At 50.8% G+C, this 18,710-nt stretch overlaps 2 protein-coding genes across 2 annotated transcripts; both read left to right on the top strand.

Moving 5' to 3' along the window:
- The first annotated feature begins 3 nt into the window (after positions 1-3).
- Positions 4-10,283, top strand: LOC115901205 (ATP-binding cassette sub-family F member 2). Its single transcript, XM_030943642.1, has 15 exons — positions 4-129; positions 353-520; positions 2,648-2,860; positions 3,759-3,941; positions 4,242-4,413; positions 4,538-4,633; positions 5,698-5,800; positions 5,884-5,979; positions 6,080-6,199; positions 6,743-6,832; positions 7,059-7,169; positions 7,428-7,490; positions 7,963-8,091; positions 8,931-9,134; positions 9,718-10,283. Exons 2-15 carry the CDS (start codon positions 367-369, stop codon positions 9,853-9,855), a joined length of 1,872 nt encoding a protein of 623 aa, XP_030799502.1. The 5' UTR covers positions 4-129; positions 353-366; the 3' UTR covers positions 9,856-10,283.
- A 3,818-nt stretch (positions 10,284-14,101) lies between these two features.
- LOC115917393 (late histone H2B.L4) lies at positions 14,102-15,124 on the top strand. Its single transcript, XM_030971384.1, has 2 exons — positions 14,102-14,221; positions 14,888-15,124. The coding sequence occupies exons 1-2, from the start codon at positions 14,102-14,104 to the stop codon at positions 15,122-15,124; spliced, it is 357 nt and encodes a 118-aa protein (XP_030827244.1).
- The last annotated feature ends 3,586 nt before the right edge of the window (positions 15,125-18,710 follow it).

Here is an 18,710-nt window from a genome sequence, read left to right on the forward strand (position 1 = left end):
CCTCAGGGCCGCGCACCGCCCGGCGCCAGTGACGGTCCGCGCTGCGATTGGCCGCTGCGCCGAGGGGGCCGGGCGCTCGCACGCGGTCGCGGCGGGGCTGTTGCGACAGAAGGAAAGCGCGAGCGGCCGGTGCGGGCGGGCCCGGGGGGCCGAGAGCGGGGAGCAGCGGGGCAGGGCAGGGCAGGGCAGGGCCGGGGTGGGCGGTGCGGCTCGGGCAGCCCGGCAGGCGGGCGGAAACCCTCGGCAGGAGCCGGCGGCGCCGTGTGCTCCGGGCCGGGGAGCAGAGGCGGGGCGACCCGAGCGGGGCCGGATTGGCGCGGCCTAACGGCGCCTGTCGCCCCCTCTGGCGTAGCTCCCACCCGTGCCATGCCCTCCGACCTGGCCAAGAAGAAGGCGGCCAAGAAGAAGGAGGCGGCCAAGGCCCGGCAGCGGCCGCGCCGGGTCCCGGACGAGAACGGTGATGCTGGGCCGGAGCCGCAGGAAGTCCGGCCCCCGGAGGCCAACGGGACGGTGCTGCCAGGTGAGAAGCCGGCCGGTCCTATGTCTGCCCGCGTGTCCCAGGGCGGAGGCCTGACCAGCGCCGTTCCGGCGGACCGTGTGCGCTCGGCTGTGTCCCGGGTGGGCGAACCGCGACACTGATGTTCCGATGAAACGCCTCGAGCGGGGGTTGCGTGGAACCGGCGGCTGCAGTAGCTGCCGTCGGGACCGCTCTGCCCTGAGGCAGCAGGACAGCCGGGGGCTCCGCATGGGCCGTGTGTGTGAAGGATGCCCTCGTTTGAGGCACGGCAGTGTGAAGATAGAGTGGGCTGATGGTGTTTTCCCCCTCTCAGACACTGTCCCTACCTTCTGCTACTTGATGCCCAGACCTGTGTGGGGTTTCTTGGGTTTTCGTTTCGTTTGGAGTTTTCTTTCCTGGTGCAGAAACCACTGTAGCGTCTAAATCAATTCTCTTGCTGCTATTTGCTGTGATTCTCTGCTCACCTGTTTCTCTGAGAGGTATCTGGTTTGCAAAAACTAAGAGCCTGCCTCTAAAAGAGGCTTTGTGCCTGTTAAAGGAGAGAGGCTTTGCCGCAGGGAGCTGTTGGTCCCAAAGGAAATAGGGCTGGGAACGCTTACAGAGCATTTTTGGGCCTTCCTTTAGCTCAGCTGGCAGCTCGCAGGCTTCTGTGGGGCTCAGCCCGCGGTGCGCCGTGCCAAGCGGCGGGGCCGGTGCGCGGCACGGAGCCCGGGGCGGCGGGGCCGGTGCGGGCCGCGCGTCCCGGCGCTGGCCGGGCTCCGTGAGGCCCCGGCGCGCGGGGGCCGCCCGGCCTGAGCCGCCCAATCGCCGCCTCCGCCGGTTGATTTGCATAGCGCGTTCCTATTGGTGCAGCGCGGGCGGGGCGGGGCCCGCTGGTCCTGGGAAGGCTCCGCTGCCCCGGCGGCTCCGCGGGGAACGGGTCCGAGCTCGGGGCTTTTGCGCAGCGCTCTCGGGCATGGGGTGCGGTGCTGCGGTGTCTGTGCAGGGCCGGGACTGGGACTCCATGGTCCTTGTGGGTCCCTTCTGGCTCAGGAGATCATGTGATTCTCTGTGGGTCAATACCGGCGTGTTTCTTGCTGAGCTATTGATGCGTCGGGGTAACACTCCCTTACCCATTTTCGCTCACCTGTTTCATTCTTTGTGGTCACTGCTCTATGGCATTGCCCAAAGGAGCCCTGTGTCAGTGCCAGTGATATTTTTTGCTCCTCGGCTAAGCCACATTTGCCATGGTGTTAATAGTGATTTTACTGAGTGGGTGATTTCACCAGGAGTGCTGGATGCTGACAAGCAGGGTGTCATTCTGCACTGCCACAATCAGAAATCAGGTCTGCCTGCCAGGATCCCCAGTGCCATTGGCTGCTTCAAAGGGCAGCATCTCTCACTGAGTGAGGCTGGCCTGTGACAGAAGGTCAGCATGACAGGAAGGATGGCAGTGAGCCTCTGGCACAGGCGGCCCAGAGGAGCTGTGACTGCCCCATTCATAGAAGTATTCAAGGCCAGGTTGGACAGGGCTTGGAGCAACCTCCTGCTCTAGTGAAAGGTGTCCCTATCCATGGCAGCAGGCTTGGAATTAAATGTGCTGGAAGATGTAACCCAAACACTTTGGGATTCTGTGATTCTATGATTTTCTTGTACTGTAGGAGGAAAGGAAGAGGGAACATGCAGATGAGCATTGTAGCTTCTCAGAAAATTAGTAGGGACTGTTTCACTGCTGCTGCTTCTTGGTTCTTAGCTTTCCCTGTTTTTATTTTCTAGTCAATTCATTTTTTGTCCAAGCCTTTTCTCACACTTGCAGGCAATACTTTGTATGCTCTATTCCTAGTCTAGTCTTTCCTGCAAGTGGGGGTTAGTCCCATCACATTCAGAAAACAGCTCACTGTTGTGGCTGCTCACTTAGTTCTGATGGTCTGGTTTTGTTTAGATGACATTTAGATATTTAGCTGGTGGAAGTTCCTACTAGACCATATATATCCTCCTGCTCAGCTGAAAAGCTGAGTGTCATTGCATCCTGGTCTCCTCAACGCTTCTGCAGAAATGGGAGTTGTTTTTGTAGTCCTGGGCCTTTTGATGCAGGGGCTTATGGCTTCCCTTGTGTTTGTAAATCTGTAACACTTCTGGTCTTCTCTATAGAGGTGGATGCTCTTACAAAGGAGCTGGAGGATTTTGAGTTAAAGAAAGCTGCTGCCCGAGCTGTGACAGGAGTGCTGGCCTCCCACCCCAACAGCACTGATGTGCATATCATCAACCTCTCACTGACCTTCCATGGCCAGGAGCTGCTGAGTGACACCAAACTGGAGCTGAACTCTGGGAGACGCTATGGCCTGATTGGACTCAATGGCATTGGTAAGCTGAGGGCGAGCAGTGTGGCTTCCTGGAATTCAGTAAAGGTCTCTGCTGAGAAGCTGGGCAGGTGCAGTTGGGAAGTAGAGGGAGGGCTGTTAAGCAGATATGGCTGGGACCCAGCAGGTTCTGTTCTCCCATATCTCCAGCCAGGAGGGGAATTGCTAGGATTGCTGATAGACGTCTGAGATTGCATTCTGGATTTGGACTGTGCTTTTGATCTTGTTTCTGTGGAGAGTTGGGAGAGTTGTCTGGGAGCTGTTAATCTGCCTGATGCCTGTTTGCCTGATTAGCCTAGTAAACCCAGTGCTGTTGGTGTTGGTCAAAGAACTTGTACTGTTCAGAGAAGTAGAAAACGTGTGGTTTGGCCTGACTAGGAAAACAACTGTACAGTCCGTGGAGAAAGTGATGCTACACTGAGAGATGCAGAATATGGCTGTGATTAGAGAGGTGCTAGTAAGAGTGATCCTCTGGTTTAAGTTTCAGGAAAACCCAAATTGTTTAGGAATGAGCGCATTACTTTCCTCTGTCTTAGAAGTCTTCAGAATCTGGGATTGTGATACCAGCTGTCAGACCTGGTTAGACAACAGAAACTACAACAGAGATAAAGTTTCCCAAATCTGGGTAAGGGCTGAAGTGCAGTGGTTTCCCAAAAGCTTCTTCATGTCTCAGTCCTGTCTTTGGGGTGGTGAGCCTTAGCTAGGAGGGCGGCCTGTCCTACCGAGACAGTGGGCTCTACTGTGACTCCAGTTCTTCTGGCCTCTAGGGGAAAAAACTCCCCAGGATTTTCTGAGGTCGGAAAGGGAAGGAATCACAGTGGGATCTGAGTGTATCTCATCTGTTTCACTGTGACGTTGTATCTCACTGACTCCAGCAATTAATTGTGATTATCTGCGCACAGGGAAATCCATGCTTTTGTCAGCGATTGGGAAGCGAGAAGTGCCCATCCCAGAGCACATTGACATCTATCACCTGACCCGAGAGATGCCTCCCAGTGACAAGACCCCTCTGCAGTGTGTGATGGAGGTGGATACAGAGAGGGCCATGCTGGAGCGAGAAGCAGAGCGTTTAGCTCATGAAGATGGTAAAGCTTCTCAGAGTCCCAGGGGACATTTCCTCCCTTTCCTTCCCTCCCAGAGAAATTGGGGTTCCTTGGGGAGGTTTTCACATGTTGTGGTACCTGTTTCCCCCAGCTGCCCTGTACTAATGGGCACAGATGACACTTCTTTGGATGAATTATTCCATGCGGCATCTTAAGAAGTGTTTCAGGCTTGGATATGGAGGGGGCTCAGTAGGAGTAAAGCAGAGGGGTTGTGAGGTTTCCCAGCTGTGCAGCCGAGAACCCTTTGTGGGCAGAGGTGCTGACTGCCAGGCTCTCTTTCAGCGGAATGTGAGAAACTCTTGGAGTTATATGAACGCCTGGAGGAGCTGGATGCTGATAAGGCAGAAGCACGAGCCTCACGTATCCTTCACGGCTTGGGGTTCACGCCAGCCATGCAGAGGAAGAAGCTGAAGGACTTTAGTGGTGGCTGGCGAATGAGGGTGGCACTTGCCAGGTGAGTGAGAGTGCATGCCTGCTCGTGAGTGCAGAGTCACAGGCAGTCGTGAGGACTCAGAGCAGGTTGAGAGGCTTTGGGTTCCCTACACTTAACTGTGCTGTCATCTCCCCTGTCCTTGCAGAGCACTCTTCATTAGGCCTTTCATGCTGCTGCTCGATGAGCCCACAAACCACCTTGACCTGGATGCCTGTGTGTGGTTGGAGGAAGAGCTGAAAACGTAAGCGTGGAGGAGTTTGCTGCTTCTGTGGGTTGTGCTTTTCTCAGCGTGTGAGCATGAACATCTTGTCAGCACCTAAGCAAGTTCTGCAGGAATAACTGTATAGTTCTTGTGGGTGCAAAACTGTGTTGCAGTACCAGTGACACCCACTTGCTGCTGAGATTCTTTGACACAAGGATAAAGAATTCAGTTCAACTTCCTGTCTCCGTGGCACTGAAGAAATGAGAAATGCTGATTTGTACGTCCAGGTTAAAGGTGCTTCCTTGAAAGCCAGGAGCAGGCCTTGGCAGCCTGTGTACCAGCATTATGTACTGTACTAGTACATAATGAGCTTTCCAGACCTGGCTCTCAGCTCATTTTCCTCCCCACCATTTCTCTGTTTTCACAGAACTGTAGTAGCTGGGTGTGTTGGTTTCATCTTTTGCTAGTGTGTGAGGTGCCTAGTTTTCATAACAAAGGTAAAAGTTGTAAGGCAAAAAGCTTAGGAACAGTTAGGAAGCTCAGGTTATGGGGTGTGCATTAAAAGAACTGTATTGTGGAAGGGCTTTGCCTTTGCAGAGGTTTTCCCATCAGCTCTGTCAGTTGAACTTTTTGTGTCCTTGCTTTAGAAGTGAGTTGCTTTAGCAAAGAACTTTGAACCACTTTTGGTGAGGCTTTAACCCGTCATTGTACGGATTTGGAGCAGAGCCAGCTGCAGTGTGCATATGGATGGGAGTCTGTACTGAGGAGATAGCTTCACACAGCAACAAGGGGACAGTAAGCAGCCAAGGTTGAAACTTCTTAGAAACGTGATGCCAATGGAGGCAGCTGCATCAGTGACACAAGTCACTTGCCTCAAAGGCAATCAGTTCTGGACTTCTTGTGGTAACAGGCAAAGACTATGTAATGGTGCAGGGTGTTTTGCTACAGTGAAAACTGTTGGCAGGATTTACTCACTGCAATTGGTTGTAGCTGCAGTACTGCTGTTTACCAGAGCATGCATATAAAGCCTTTGTCACCACTGGGGCTAACAAATGGGATTTCTTTTCCTAATTTAGTCTGTAATAACTTACGTGGTGCCACAGGTTCAAGCGGATTCTTGTGCTGATATCCCACTCCCAGGACTTCCTGAATGGCGTCTGCACCAACATCATCCACATGCACAACCGCAAACTTAAGTATTACACGGTGAGTGAACAGAGCCCCTGTAACCAGGGCAGGCACAGGGGCTGTTCTCTGGACGCGTCTGATGTGCCATGCTCTCTTTCCAGGGAAATTATGATCAGTATGTAAAGACCCGCTTAGAACTAGAAGAAAATCAAATGAAGCGATTCCACTGGGAGCAAGATCAGATCGCTCATATGAAGGTACCTGCCTAGCTGCATGAGCACCCTCCTACCCCTTTAGTGGGCATTCCTGTCCCTCATCAGCCTTATCACTGTGCCTTTTGGCTGGCTCTTTTTGCAGAATTATATTGCACGGTTTGGCCATGGTAGTGCGAAGCTGGCCAGGCAAGCTCAGAGCAAGGAGAAGACCCTTCAAAAAATGATGGCTTCTGGCTTGACAGAGAGAGTTGTGAATGATAAGGTAGGATCAGACATGGAATTGCACCTACAGATCTGTATTTGAAACATGATCTACAGGAGGAGAAGGTCTTCAGCAGACAGCAGGAAGAGCTGACAGAGCTGGTAGCAAGAACAAGATACCCCTCCTTGATGCCAAGTATCCCTGTACTCAGCATAGAGTAATGATGAACAATGAGAAGGAGGAATTTTCTAGGGGAGGGAAGTAGAGTTGTCTTATTATTAAGGCTGTTTTGTAGAAATCATAAAGGAATGCCTAGGGCTCATAGGAGATAGGAGAGGATGCTCAGTGCACCTTTTACTTGTGTTAAGAATGCAGACCCACATTTGTTTCAAAGGAAAAGAAATAGGGATTTATTGGCCAGCAGATAAGCTTGCAGGCAGCTCATCAGAATAAATCTGAGTGAGTTGCAAGAAGGGCTTATAAAAAGTCACAATCTGGCGCCTTGATCTGCAGCTGATGTTGGTAGTGAGGCATGGTTATACTGGAATAAGTGGGCTGTCCTGTGATCTGTGTGTCTCACAGGTGGATATTCTGTGTTAACAGACTTTGTCATTCTACTTTCCACCCTGTGGGAAAATTCCCCCTCCTGTCATCATGGTGCAGAATGTCAGCTTCAGATACACCAAGGATGGGGTGAGTATGGGACTATGCATAGAGACATCACTTGTATTCCTGCTTGTTTGGGAGTGGGAGACTTTTGGCTGAGCTTCCTGCGGGGGCTGCAGTATATGGCTAGTGGAGCAAAGTTCTTGGCAGTGCTAATGCTAGGCCTGCTGGGGACAGAGCATTAGAGGTGCAGCAGGGAGGTTCTGGAGAGTACTGAAAAGGTGTAATGTTTTGTGGTTTTTGTGGTTCACAGCCATGGATCTATAATAACCTGGAGTTTGGGATTGACCTGGATACTCGTGTAGCTCTTGTTGGACCCAATGGAGCTGGAAAGTCAACATTGCTGAAACTGCTCACAGGAGAGGTTTGCTCTGTGCATTGTCTACCCTGCTCTGGGCCTTTACTTTTGGAATAGTCTTCAACAAAGTGCACTTGTTTGCCAGAACACCCTGGTCAGGCCTTAGAAGTCCTGTGGTCTTGCTGAAACATAGGGCTTTTTCTCTAATATTACCTGTTCAGACTGTCTCCCCTGTGCCAGACTGGAGATGGCTGGATTCTGTATTTCTGGCATACTATAAGAGAAGAGCTTTCCTGCTGAAATGATTTTATCTTCCCCTTCTAGCTGCTGCCCACAGATGGGATGATTCGCAAGCACTCGCATGTGAAGATTGGTAGATACCACCAGGTACTCCCTACAGCAGCCCCAAGGGACAGGGAATCCTGAGGAAAAAGCTGTCAGGAATGAGGAACCTTGCCCCTCTAATTCTGCTTCTAAGGCCTCTCCCAGTGCTGCCTTTCTGTGTCTGGAGATGGGGGAAGGAGCTGTTCCATGGAATGGGCTCCAGCTCATGTTCTTACCCTGCAAAGAGGCTGGCTGTGGTCCTTCCTGTTCAGTCTCCCACCTGCTGTGACAGAGCTGGTTGCCTTGTGTTTGGTGGTGAACAAGCCTCCTGTTCTGGAGCAGCACTCCTGTTCCTCAAATGGAAATTATTAAATTATTCCCTAGTAGTTGGGCACAGAGGCTGTTTGTGGGTGGGTTTATTGGCTCATGCGTTCTGCTGCTCACCTGGTACCAGAAGGGGTGCAAGGGGGGTAGTGCTTAGGGCCATGGAGTGGTTGGCCTGCACAGCCTGAAGCTGACTTTTCCTCTCTGTCAGCACTTGCAAGAGCAGTTGGACTTAGACCTCTCACCATTGGAGTACATGCTGAAATGTTACCCAGAGATCAAGGAGAAGGAGGAGATGAGGAAAATCATTGGCAGATATGGTTTGACAGGGAAGCAGCAGGTGAGTATTAGCTGTTGAGGTTTGCTTTTTGTTCATTAGGGGAGTAGAGGTTCTGTGGTTTTTGTTACTTTACTGATACCTGACAGTCTGATACAGTATGCAGCATGCCACACCACAGCATCAAAATGCTTTTTCCATCTCTGCCTTTGAAATTGGAGAAAAAAATAACTCACGGTTCTTGGGAACTTTCTTTGGATCACAGCAGTGTGTGGGTTGGACAGGGTGACTCCCTCAGACTCTGGGGGAAAAGAAAGCAAGTTCTGGTATATTGCTAGACCTGAGCATATTTTAATTATAATTTGAACTATTTTGCTTCTCTCTTATTTCCGAGATGAATGCCAGGCAGAAGTGCTGGAAGATTCTCAGCTGTTTGTAGGGTCCACTTGGCTCAGGCAAGAGAGTGGGCTCACCTATGGTTCTCCAAGGCCCAGCATGACATGCTCCTGTACATGACACATTCTGTGTGTGACAGTTGTCCGCATTGCTGCAGCTCAGCATTGATTTTTACGTTGGTTTTGCCCATTTATCACGGCAGAAGTTGAGAGTAGTTTGATTGTTGTGTCAGTGAATACCAGTCATACCAATTAACTGTCCTTGCACACCTTTGGCACAAGCTGGGTCTTGCTGTGTACAGTCCTTCAGAAACCCCTGGAATTCCCTTTTTCCCAGGGTGGGAGAAGGTTGGTGTAGGTATAAAGCTAACTGAGGTTGGTGTAGGCGTAAGGCTAACTATTGTGTCATGGAGCTGTTGGGAGCCAAGGTGAGACCCAAGTGGTTTGGGTCTGGGTGGCAAGCTGTCAGGTCACTGCAGAGCTGCAAGCCATGTGTGTGTTGGGCAGGTGAGCCCCATCAGGAACCTCTCGGATGGGCAGAAGTGCCGTGTGTGCTTTGCCTGGCTGGCCTGGCAGAACCCTCACATGCTCTTCCTGGACGAGCCCACCAACCACCTGGACATAGAAACCATAGATGCACTGGCAGATGCTATCAATGAGTTCGAGGGAGGAATGATGCTTGTCAGCCATGACTTCAGACTCATCCAACAGGTAAGGACAGTTGTGAGTTTTGTCAGAGCACCTTTCTAACATTTTAGTCATGAAAACAAGGTGTTTTCAACTGGCTGGCTCTTACTCATCCCAAAAAGATGGGTGAGTGAAAAAGAAATCTCGACTACCTTACTGCAATGTTAAACAATTGCTGAGCTAGCCCAGGAAAACATTAAGTACTTAAAATAAAATAAAAACCACCACAAATGTGAAGTGCTGATCTATCCGCTATAGCTTTGGCTGCAAGTTCAGGTATGATTTCATTTTTCACCAGGTCAAGAACTACTTTTGTTTCAATTAGCAATTTAGCAAGAAAGGCTTTTCATCTTAGTCCATGAACAAAACCAGGAATACAGAGGGGCCTGGGACTTTCAGTTCTAAAATCTTGTACAAATTATGCAGAAAACACCAGGGAAGATGTTTTCCCTGTAGATACTTTTCTTTGGTAGTCTAAATGTGAAAGTTATCAAACTTTTCTTGCCAGACTTCAGAGAGTAGTTTTTAGTTAACTTTATAATTTTGGTAAGATCATAAAAATTTGTACTGCAAACCTCTCTCCTCCTCGTGGTGTGTTGGCTCTCAGGTGGCACAGGAGATCTGGGTCTGTGAGAAGCAGACAATCACCAAGTGGCAAGGGGACATCCTTGCCTACAAGGAGCATCTCAAGTCGAAGCTGGTGGATGAGGACCCGCAGCTCACCAAACGGACCCACAACGTGTGAGCTGAGGAGCCCCAGGCCTGGCCACGGCGGGGCAGAGCTGCTGCTCCCTCTGGCTGTGTTCTAGGATTGCTGCAATACTGCTTCCCCTCGACTTGCCTTGCACCTCTATGTCTGGACAGAGCTGTTCTCTTCTGATCTGGCTACGTTTGGGCAACTGTTTCCTTATCTAGACACCGTCCCATCTGAGCCAGGCCTTGGAATCTGTTGGCTTGGGGTCACGGCAGTGGCCATTGGGGTGTCCAAGCTGCAGTGATACACAAGTGGAGACCCCAGCCCAGCTTCTCCTGCCTTTTCCTTCCCAATTTCTGCTTCAGTTTAGATACTTCACTTCAAACTCCTCTGGCCTTGGTTTGTTTTTAACTATTATTTAACAGTGTAATTAACAGATCTGCCTGAGAATCCATCAGTCAATAAAGAGAGAAAAACAGTCTTGTCTTGTTTTGTGAGCCATGGTAGTTGGGTTGTGCTGGGATGAGTCAGCAAGTCCTGAGCTTTGAGTGAGATCAGCCCTTCCTGCTAAATGCTCAGTTCCTCAGTAGAACCTGAGAGATGTGGAGTGGTGGGTGCTGAGCTGTGGAGGCACTGAGCAGGGTCCTCTCTGTGCACCTCGGCTCAGCCACACTGAACACTGCGTTTCCAGTGAGTCACTGAACAGGCCACGGATGCCTCTGTCATGGACAGTGACAGACACAACCTGGAAGTGTTCTGAAGATCATTGTTAGAGGCAGAACATAGATCTGTGGAACACCGGCCTGTGTTCTTACAAACACACTGGCTCAGGTGCGGCGTTTTGCTTCACCTTGAATTGTCTAATAGTAATACTGAATAATGTAGGAATTTTGGACTCTGAACTAGTTCCTTGTTCCTTGCAGGTTTAACTAAAGACTAATCAACTGAAGTTTAATTGTTATTTTTGTTCTCAGTAACAGATTTTTGGAAAAGTTGGTGTTCAAACCTCACCCTGAGCCACAGAAGCTTGAATAAAATACATTTTTAATTTAGTACTAGAATAAAAGGTACTAAAGAGAAAGATGGGTAGCAAATTGAACCCAATAGGTTTTTTGATTGTGAGTCATCATTTTAATTAATTCTGACCCATGAGAGTGACAGCCCTGGTCCCAGGAGAGGCTCGTGTAGCCCAGCAGCCCATCTGGCAGCACAAGTGCCTGGGTGAATGGAAGGACAGGACAAACGAGGGAGTTGTGCTCCCATGCAGAGCATTCTTTGGTGCCAACTGACTGACTTTGACTTATAAGAAGTCTTTCCTTATTTTTCTTTCCCAAAGGGCCCATCCAAGTTGTGACTGCTGCTGTGGAAGCACTGGGTGTCATCCATAGGACAAATGTCACAATGTGAGCTGCTTACAGTAGATCAAAAAGGACCCTTCAGGTTTTTACAAGGGGGGAGGTATTGCCACACCTGGGAAAGGACTGGGATAGCTAAAACAGGAAATTGCATCACACTGCAACACTGGTTCTAGCAATGACCTGAGAGGAGAAAAATAATATGTTTTCTGGGAAAATAATGCCAGTTAGTATAAGTGCTTCCAAGTTAGTTCTGCAGAAAGGTCTAGATGGTAATAAAATGTCACCTGGATTAAAATCTCACAGTGGAGGACTTGGAAGTTATCAGGTGGAGTGAGGGTGTGAAAACTCACAGGGAAGTGGTTACTCAAAAGACTGATGGGCCACAAAGTTTAACAATAATAGATTAATACAGGTCTGTTTGTGCTCCTCTCTAGGTTGTAGGAAGTGCTGGTGAGTTGGAAATGGTTGTGAAGTAGCTCTGAGAATGGTGAGGTCAGAGTCCTTACTGAAGCTAGAGCCATTTGTCCTGTACTTCTTTTCCTTACCGCAGATTTGGCAACAATTCGTTTCACTACATTTCAGATCTGCAGTAATAAATGGAGGATACAATCTTACACTGAGTTTTTTGGGAATGGTAAATCCTGAGAATGGCCTGGGGTTGCTGGGATGACAGCCAGCATGATGGGCAGTAGCTGGAGCATTGTTGTAGCTCATGGAGCCAGGAAGGGCACTGTCACCCATCTGCTGCTGCAAAGAGAGAGGAACTTCCTGAATGCAGACATGTCTCTGATGTATAAACAAGGGCCACAGATACATGTTTGAAGCAAAAGCAGCTGTAGCTGCACTAGGGGTCACAGTAGGGCAGGACTTGTGAAATGGAATCCATAAATGTGCTTTAACAGCCTTGGTTTAACCTCAGTTTGTTCTGTGGTGACAGTGTTGGGCTGTGCTGAAGCAGCTGTGGCTGACAGATGTCCTGGAGCGCTGATCTCAGAGACAGCAACAAGCTGAGGCACTGCCACTTCAAGCTCTTTCAGCTGAGAATTTTCTGGTTTTGAAGAAAAGCAAAACTATTGATAAATTACAAGGGTTGCTCCTCAGGTGCTAGGATGGTTGTTTCTGTAAAAGAAGTGACCCAGCGCCTGCACAGTCACACTTGCCTGTTGTCCACAAGCAAGGTTGGCTCTAACACAGCCAGAGGTGGCAGATGCAGGCTTGTGGGATTCCCTTGTGTGTGTGCTGCAGGTAGATCCATACACCACAAACCAGCAGCAGGATGAGGCAGGCCCAGCACAGCAGCCTGTACAGCCTCTAGCCCATGCAGTCCAGGGAAGCAGAGGGTAATTCTCCAAACCTGAGGGGCCAAAGCTGACTGCACTGCTCTGTGGAGCAGCCTCCACCCTTGGTGTGTAAAGACATCCTGTGCCTAATGCTGAGTGACCAGGTGCTGTTCCTCCACCAACGGGCTCCCTTCCAACTAAATGGGTTTTTTTCAGAAAAGACAGCTATGTGTTTATCACTGTGTAAGGCTGTGTGTCACAAACAGGGTGGTAGCTGGGGAGGGATACAACAGCCCCCAGCTCCTTCAGCACAGGAGTCCCTCCCCATGTGCTGTGACCAAGGAAACACAGCTCCCATTGCAACGAGGGTGCTGGAATGTCTCTCCCAGGGATGACCCTGTACTGCTCCTGACAACACAGGGCCCCTTAGGAAGCACAAGTGGTGATGTCCCCTGCTCCTCACTGCCAGTTTTAGTCACTCCTGTTTCAAGAGGATCCCACTGCCACATATCTTCACAAGCCCATTCTACTTCACAAGTGCACTGACACGACCATTCCAGCCTGCACTGCCTGATCACTGAGGTTTCAGTGTTTGGGAGCAAGAACCTCGCTGTGGCACTGTCCCCCCTTGTCACTGTGACAGTTACTCGCACCAGGGGAGGGTGATCAGGTGCCTCCCCATGAGGACAGGCTGAGAATAAAGCGATTCAGTGAAACACTGTGGGCTGCACAAGCAGCAGCAGAAGCACTGACTGATGAGTAGGCCCCCAGGGTCACTCTTTGGGAGATGTGATTTGCTCAGGATGTGCCAGTATGGTGTGTGTACCTGAGCAGGAGATTCCACCTGTCAGCACAGAGACTCCCACCAAACAAGGTGTGTTCCCCCACCATACACACATACTGGCATCACCCCTTTATGAAACGGCTGCAGTGGTGTCTGCTGAAGGGCTTCCTTTTCTCTACGATGGACAGAAAACTCTGTTTTGTTCATGTCTCTGCTATGCTGTTGCACGTTTTTCCTGGCTATACCTAAATCCTGTGTCACATTTACCCTCATTAGTGTAATTATTGGTTTCCAAGACAGGTCAATCCACACTTGGAATCCTCGACTGCCCCCCTCCTGGCATTCCCTGTTGTGTGCAGCAGGTGGGATCCCAAGACCAGGCTAGGTAGCAGGGGAAATTTGGCTGGTAGGATGTTTACAGTGCCATCCTTTCATCTCTAGACCTATGCTCCCTGCAGTTACTGCGTTTCCCCTGATAGCATTACCTGTTCCATAGAACAGATGTGATTCCATTTGATTCTGGAGTACCTTGATTACTCCAATTCACAGCCTTGCACCAAAGCAAGATCTCTCCTTTCACCAAACTCCTTTTGGACCTGGGAATGGCTCTTCTCTGTAAATCAGATGCTTCTGCTCTTGCCCCTCTTTGCCCCGGTTACGCTCAAACTTCTCAGGTCTGAAAGTTTAGCTGAATCTGTCACTTCCAAGCTCCTCTCAGGCCAGCTGCTTTTCATTTAGTGCAAAGTGGAATCATCAGCCACAGGTGTGTACTTGTCCTGCTTCTTGGGGGCTGCAGCTGAGGCAGGGTAGGCCCTGCTGCCTGTGCTATATAACCAGCCCCACAGCACTTGCTGCCTGTTCTGTTGGGGGTTAAGATGAGCCCAGAACCTTTGAAGAAACATGGTCATGCTGCTACCTCTGGGGAAAAAAGATCTAAGAGGAAGCCAAAGAGAAAGGAAGCATTTTCAGTCTACATTTACAAAGTACTGAAGCAGGTGAGTAAATGCTTGTTTTCTGCTATAAATTGCCTTGTACATAAAGTAACTTCTGCCTGTTGTATGTTAGCACCATAAAGAGCAAGGAAAAAAATCTGGGTTTCTAGAGAGATGGGGAAAGAAAAAAGTGTAAGTGCAGGTACAGGAGAGGCCCAGCTGAAGCTTAGAAGTTGAAGGGGTGGATTCTAGGGGTAGTAGAGATGGATCCAGAGCAGAAAGTGTTTCCTAGAGGGAATGAGCTCTGGTGCTTAGCTTTGCCAGAAGAAGTAATTTAATGAAAGTCAATACAGTAGAAATGGCTGCTTCTGGCCCTGTGAGTAGATGTCTGATGATTCTTGATGGGGAGACGAGAGCATTTTTGGAAGTGGCAATGAGTTTTCTAGGCCACAGTTGTCAGCATGAGCCTGTAGATAGGACTTGGAGATGGAAGTATTTCCATCCCTCACAGCCATGTTTTTCATGGGGATTGTGAGGAGGCTTCTGCCAGTGCAATCCCCAAACTCCTATAGCACTATGGGAGCCTGTCCTGAGTTTGAAGTGGCCCATGGTTTGAAACCCTCAGGGTGGCAGCTGCGGGTGCCTTTGGAGTCAGAGCAAAGGGGATGGAGCTGCCGCTCCCTGCAGGTGCTGGGGTGGTGACCCTGAGCTGCTGTTTGGGTCCCACAGGTGCACCCCGACCTCGCCATCTCCTCCAAGGCCATGAGCATCATGAACTCGTTTGTGAACGACATGCTGGAGCGGCTGGCGGCGGAGGCGGCGTGCCTGGCGCAGTACGGGCGCCGTGCCACCCTCAGCAGCCGCGAGGTGCAGGCGGCCGTGTGCCTGCTGCTGCCCGGGGAGCTGGCCCAGCACGCCGTGTCCGAGGGCACCAAGGCTGTCGCCAAGTACACCAGCGGCAAGTGACCCCGGGACACCAGCCTGGGCACGCCGCCTCCTCCTGCAGGGGAAGCGCTGGCTCTTTCTCAGCTGAGAAAGCAGAACCTCACGTTGTCTGCCTGCAAATAAAAAATGCATAGAAATACAGGTCATGTCTTTAATCTTGGCATCACAAATTGTGAGGCAGTTTAAACTGTGGCCATGGGGATTGCTTGGGAGGGCTGGAAGAGCAGCTGCTGTTTGAAAACAACCACATGCAACTAGGAGCAGGGACCACAGGGTGTGCCTGGGCAAAGCTGGGGTCGTCAAGGGAAGCATAGTGGGTTCTCTGCAGTTCTCCAAACTCCTTACTATGGCTTTCAGATTCCTGACTGCCAAAAACATCGTCTGCCTTTGACTTTCCTGCTGTTCTTCAGCTGCTTCCTAACTGTGGTGGGTCTTTCTGCCCAAGCTATCAGTTTATACTGGTCAGAGGAGATGCTAAATTTCCCCTGGGTCAATAGGATCAAATTAGCAGTGGGTAAAGGGTTCTTCTAATATTTATAAATTATTTTCAAAGCTGTTGTCCTTTGTTTGGTTGTTTGGTTTTTTTCTGGTGGGTTGTGCAAATGAGAATTTTTCCTTGTTAGCTGTTTATGTTATTGCTGTTGTTTAGTTTGAGTTTTGCTGGTTTTGTGGTTTTGTTTTTTTTTCCTTCTGGTGCAAACTTTCTCCTTTTCTGGGATAGGCAGAACTGAAGAAAAATGAGCTTCACTGTCAGGGAAAAAAACCTGTTTTCTTTCTACACATGTGGCCATCATCTCTACTTGCTTCCAGTGCCTTTAAAGAGAGCTTTATCTTGCAGGGCTGTAAACTGGGCTAGGGCTGGGTGTGCTGTGTTCTGCCTTGGACCATCATGGCCCTCATTGCCTTTCCCTGTATCCCCAAGTGCCTCTCACAGGAGGGATCCCGGGCCCTGAGGGAGCATGGGCATGCTTCTCTCTGTCTGTCTGTCCACGTGGAGCCTGGGCAGGGCACAGGGCTGAGTGCTGTGTCCAGAGCCATACCCCTGTGGTGGCTGCTTGGCTGCCCTATGAGCACAGCACCTTTCTGGGATGTGTGGGGATTCCTGGATTCCTGCACAGAGCTGCTGCCTCAGGGTCTGTGCTGGAGTGAAGAAAACATGTGGTCCATGTTCTGGGTGGAGATCATAGAATACTTTCAGTGGAAAGGGCCCTTAAAGCCCATCCAGGTCCCCCTCCCTGCCACAGGCAGGGACACCTTCTGCTAGACCAGGTTGCTCCAAGCCCTGTGCAGCCTGGCTTTGGATGCTTAGGCATCCATAACTTCTCTGGACAACCTGCTGCAGTGCCTTTGTCAGCTCCAGGGTGGAACTGGATGCCTGGTTCTAATGTCTTATCTTCACAGCCACTCCCAGCGTAGGAGTACCAGGAGGAACCAGAGCTAAGTTTCAAGGTGACAGCAAATGGGGCAATCCTGGATTTCCCCAGTTTGTGAGGTGCTGCTGAATCTCATGAGCTGTGACAGATGCTGATCTCTGGTGGGGGCCAGCCTGGGTGTACGTGATGCTTCTAGGGAGGGCACAGAGGCAGCAGCGCTGAGCATCTCCCCTTCAGCTCCGTCCCTGCTGCTGTGGAGTGGGGCTGGCTGAGAGAGCCAAGGGCTGTGCTGGGTGCTCTGTTTCCTTGTGGCTGGAGGACGGCAGTGGAGAGGGATCCGTTTTCCTCCCTCTAGCCCTGGTGGTGGCTGTGCTGTGGGAGAGGCTGTGTGCTGGCGCCAGGGGCAGAGAGCTGTGGGGATGCTCAGCTGCACGCATGGGCTGGAGGCAGGCCTGGGAGAGTCCAGCCCAAGAGTGGGAGGCCGAAGGTGAGGAGAGGCGAGTTTTGCCTTGATCCATAACTGTGGAAAGGAACTAGGTTCTAAAACATACCTGCAAGTGAGATTAAAACGTAAATGGGGTTACATGTTGGAAAACAAAACTATAATTCAACTTTTTTTTTTCTCCACAAAAGAGAAAAGCAAAGAAAATAGAAAAGAAGGGAAATCCCAAGAATAATTTTGAAAGGCACAGGAAAGGGGTGACCACCACCATGGGTCCAGAGCTGGCTTATAGAGTGCAACGGGGAAGATCTGTGATGGGTTCTTTCCCTGGTGGGCTCCCTCTGAGAGCTGGCAAGCAAGCCAGAGAGGGAGCAGAGCCAGGCCAGCAGGGTGGGGCACGAAAAGCCTCCTACGAGCAGCCGGGACAGTCAAGGACAACAAAGACTTTTCTGTTTTGTAGATTTTACAGCCCCTGTGGCAGGTAAGGCACTTGCTTACAGAGGATGCTGAACGTGGCAAGGTCACAGCCACTCCTATCAACAGCAGGTGTGCGGAGATCCTCGTCTTCGCTTGCTAAAATGCCCTTGGCTGCTCCTTAGCGTCTGGCCAAGTTTGCCTGATGTATCAAAAGTTTATTACTTGCTTGCCTCATGTATCACCTACAAGCTCTTTCAATGGCCAGTAAAGGAGGCGCCTCATTTTCTAAAATAAACCAGTTTCTGTTCGTTGTTGGAGGCAGTTCAAAACTTTAACTTACAAACCTTTATCTTTGAGGAGGCAATGGAGAAACATTCCTTACTTTTGACTCATTCACCACAGCTTATTTCCCTTTCCAGCAGCTCCTCAGCCGCGCTCTGAGGGATGGGCAGCGCTGAGGAGCCCGGAGCTGCAGTTCTGCTCCTGCCCTGGAGATGGGTCCCTCTGCCTGCCTGAGCTCGGATCCATCCCTGCGGAGTGAGCGGGAGCCCAGCTCGGAGCAGCTGCCCGGGTCTCTCTGCCTGGGCTCGGACCGGAGCAGCTGCCCGGGTGTCTGTGGCTGCCTGAGCTGGGGTCGGAGCACTGTCCGGGGCCCGTGTCCTTTCCTCTGCCGGCAGCCCAGCTCGCTCGGCAGGTGCCTGGCTGGCTCTGTGGATAAGGTGCTGATTTATGAGAAGTCAGAGGCTGTCTCCTGCAGCTGTCTGATAGAGCATCGAGCACCGGGTGAGCCCCAGAGGAGTAAGGATTTAAAGCTGTAGGTGCTTGGTTCTCCAGTGCTCCAATTTTGCATCCTGCTTCGTGTCACATCCCCTTCTTCACCCCCCCACTCCCAACAAAGACCTGAAGAATGGAGCTGGAGATTGGGCTCACAATCCTCTTACTGTATCCCTGCATTCCTCGGAGATGTGGCAGGGAGTGCAGATGCACGAGGGGCAGAAGGAGGAGCAGGTTGCTCCTGCAATGAGGGAGTCCTGCGCTGAGCCTGCCCACACTGTCCCTTTCATCCTTCCTGTGTGAGGGGTTTCTCTCTTGCTGTGCAGGAATCCTGCTCGTTTCCTCACAGTTAGTCCCCCTGGAGCTGCCCGGGATGCTGCACAGGATGTCGCACAGGCTGTCTTTTCCTGAGGGCTCACCCTGTGTTTAGCTGATGAACTTTGCTGAGAGCCATGTCTCAGCTCAGCTGCTTTCACACTGGGCTTGTGAGATGTGGGCAAAGTTGCTTTTAGGCTCTGCTGCCCAGTGACAGCGCTGGTCACTGTGAGAACAACTCAGAACTACTCAGGTTACACTACAAGCAAAACTTGGAGCTTGTGTA

Source organism: Camarhynchus parvulus, chromosome 2 (genome assembly GCF_901933205.1).
Source record: "Camarhynchus parvulus chromosome 2, STF_HiC, whole genome shotgun sequence".
Lineage (NCBI taxonomy): Eukaryota > Metazoa > Chordata > Aves > Passeriformes > Thraupidae > Camarhynchus > Camarhynchus parvulus.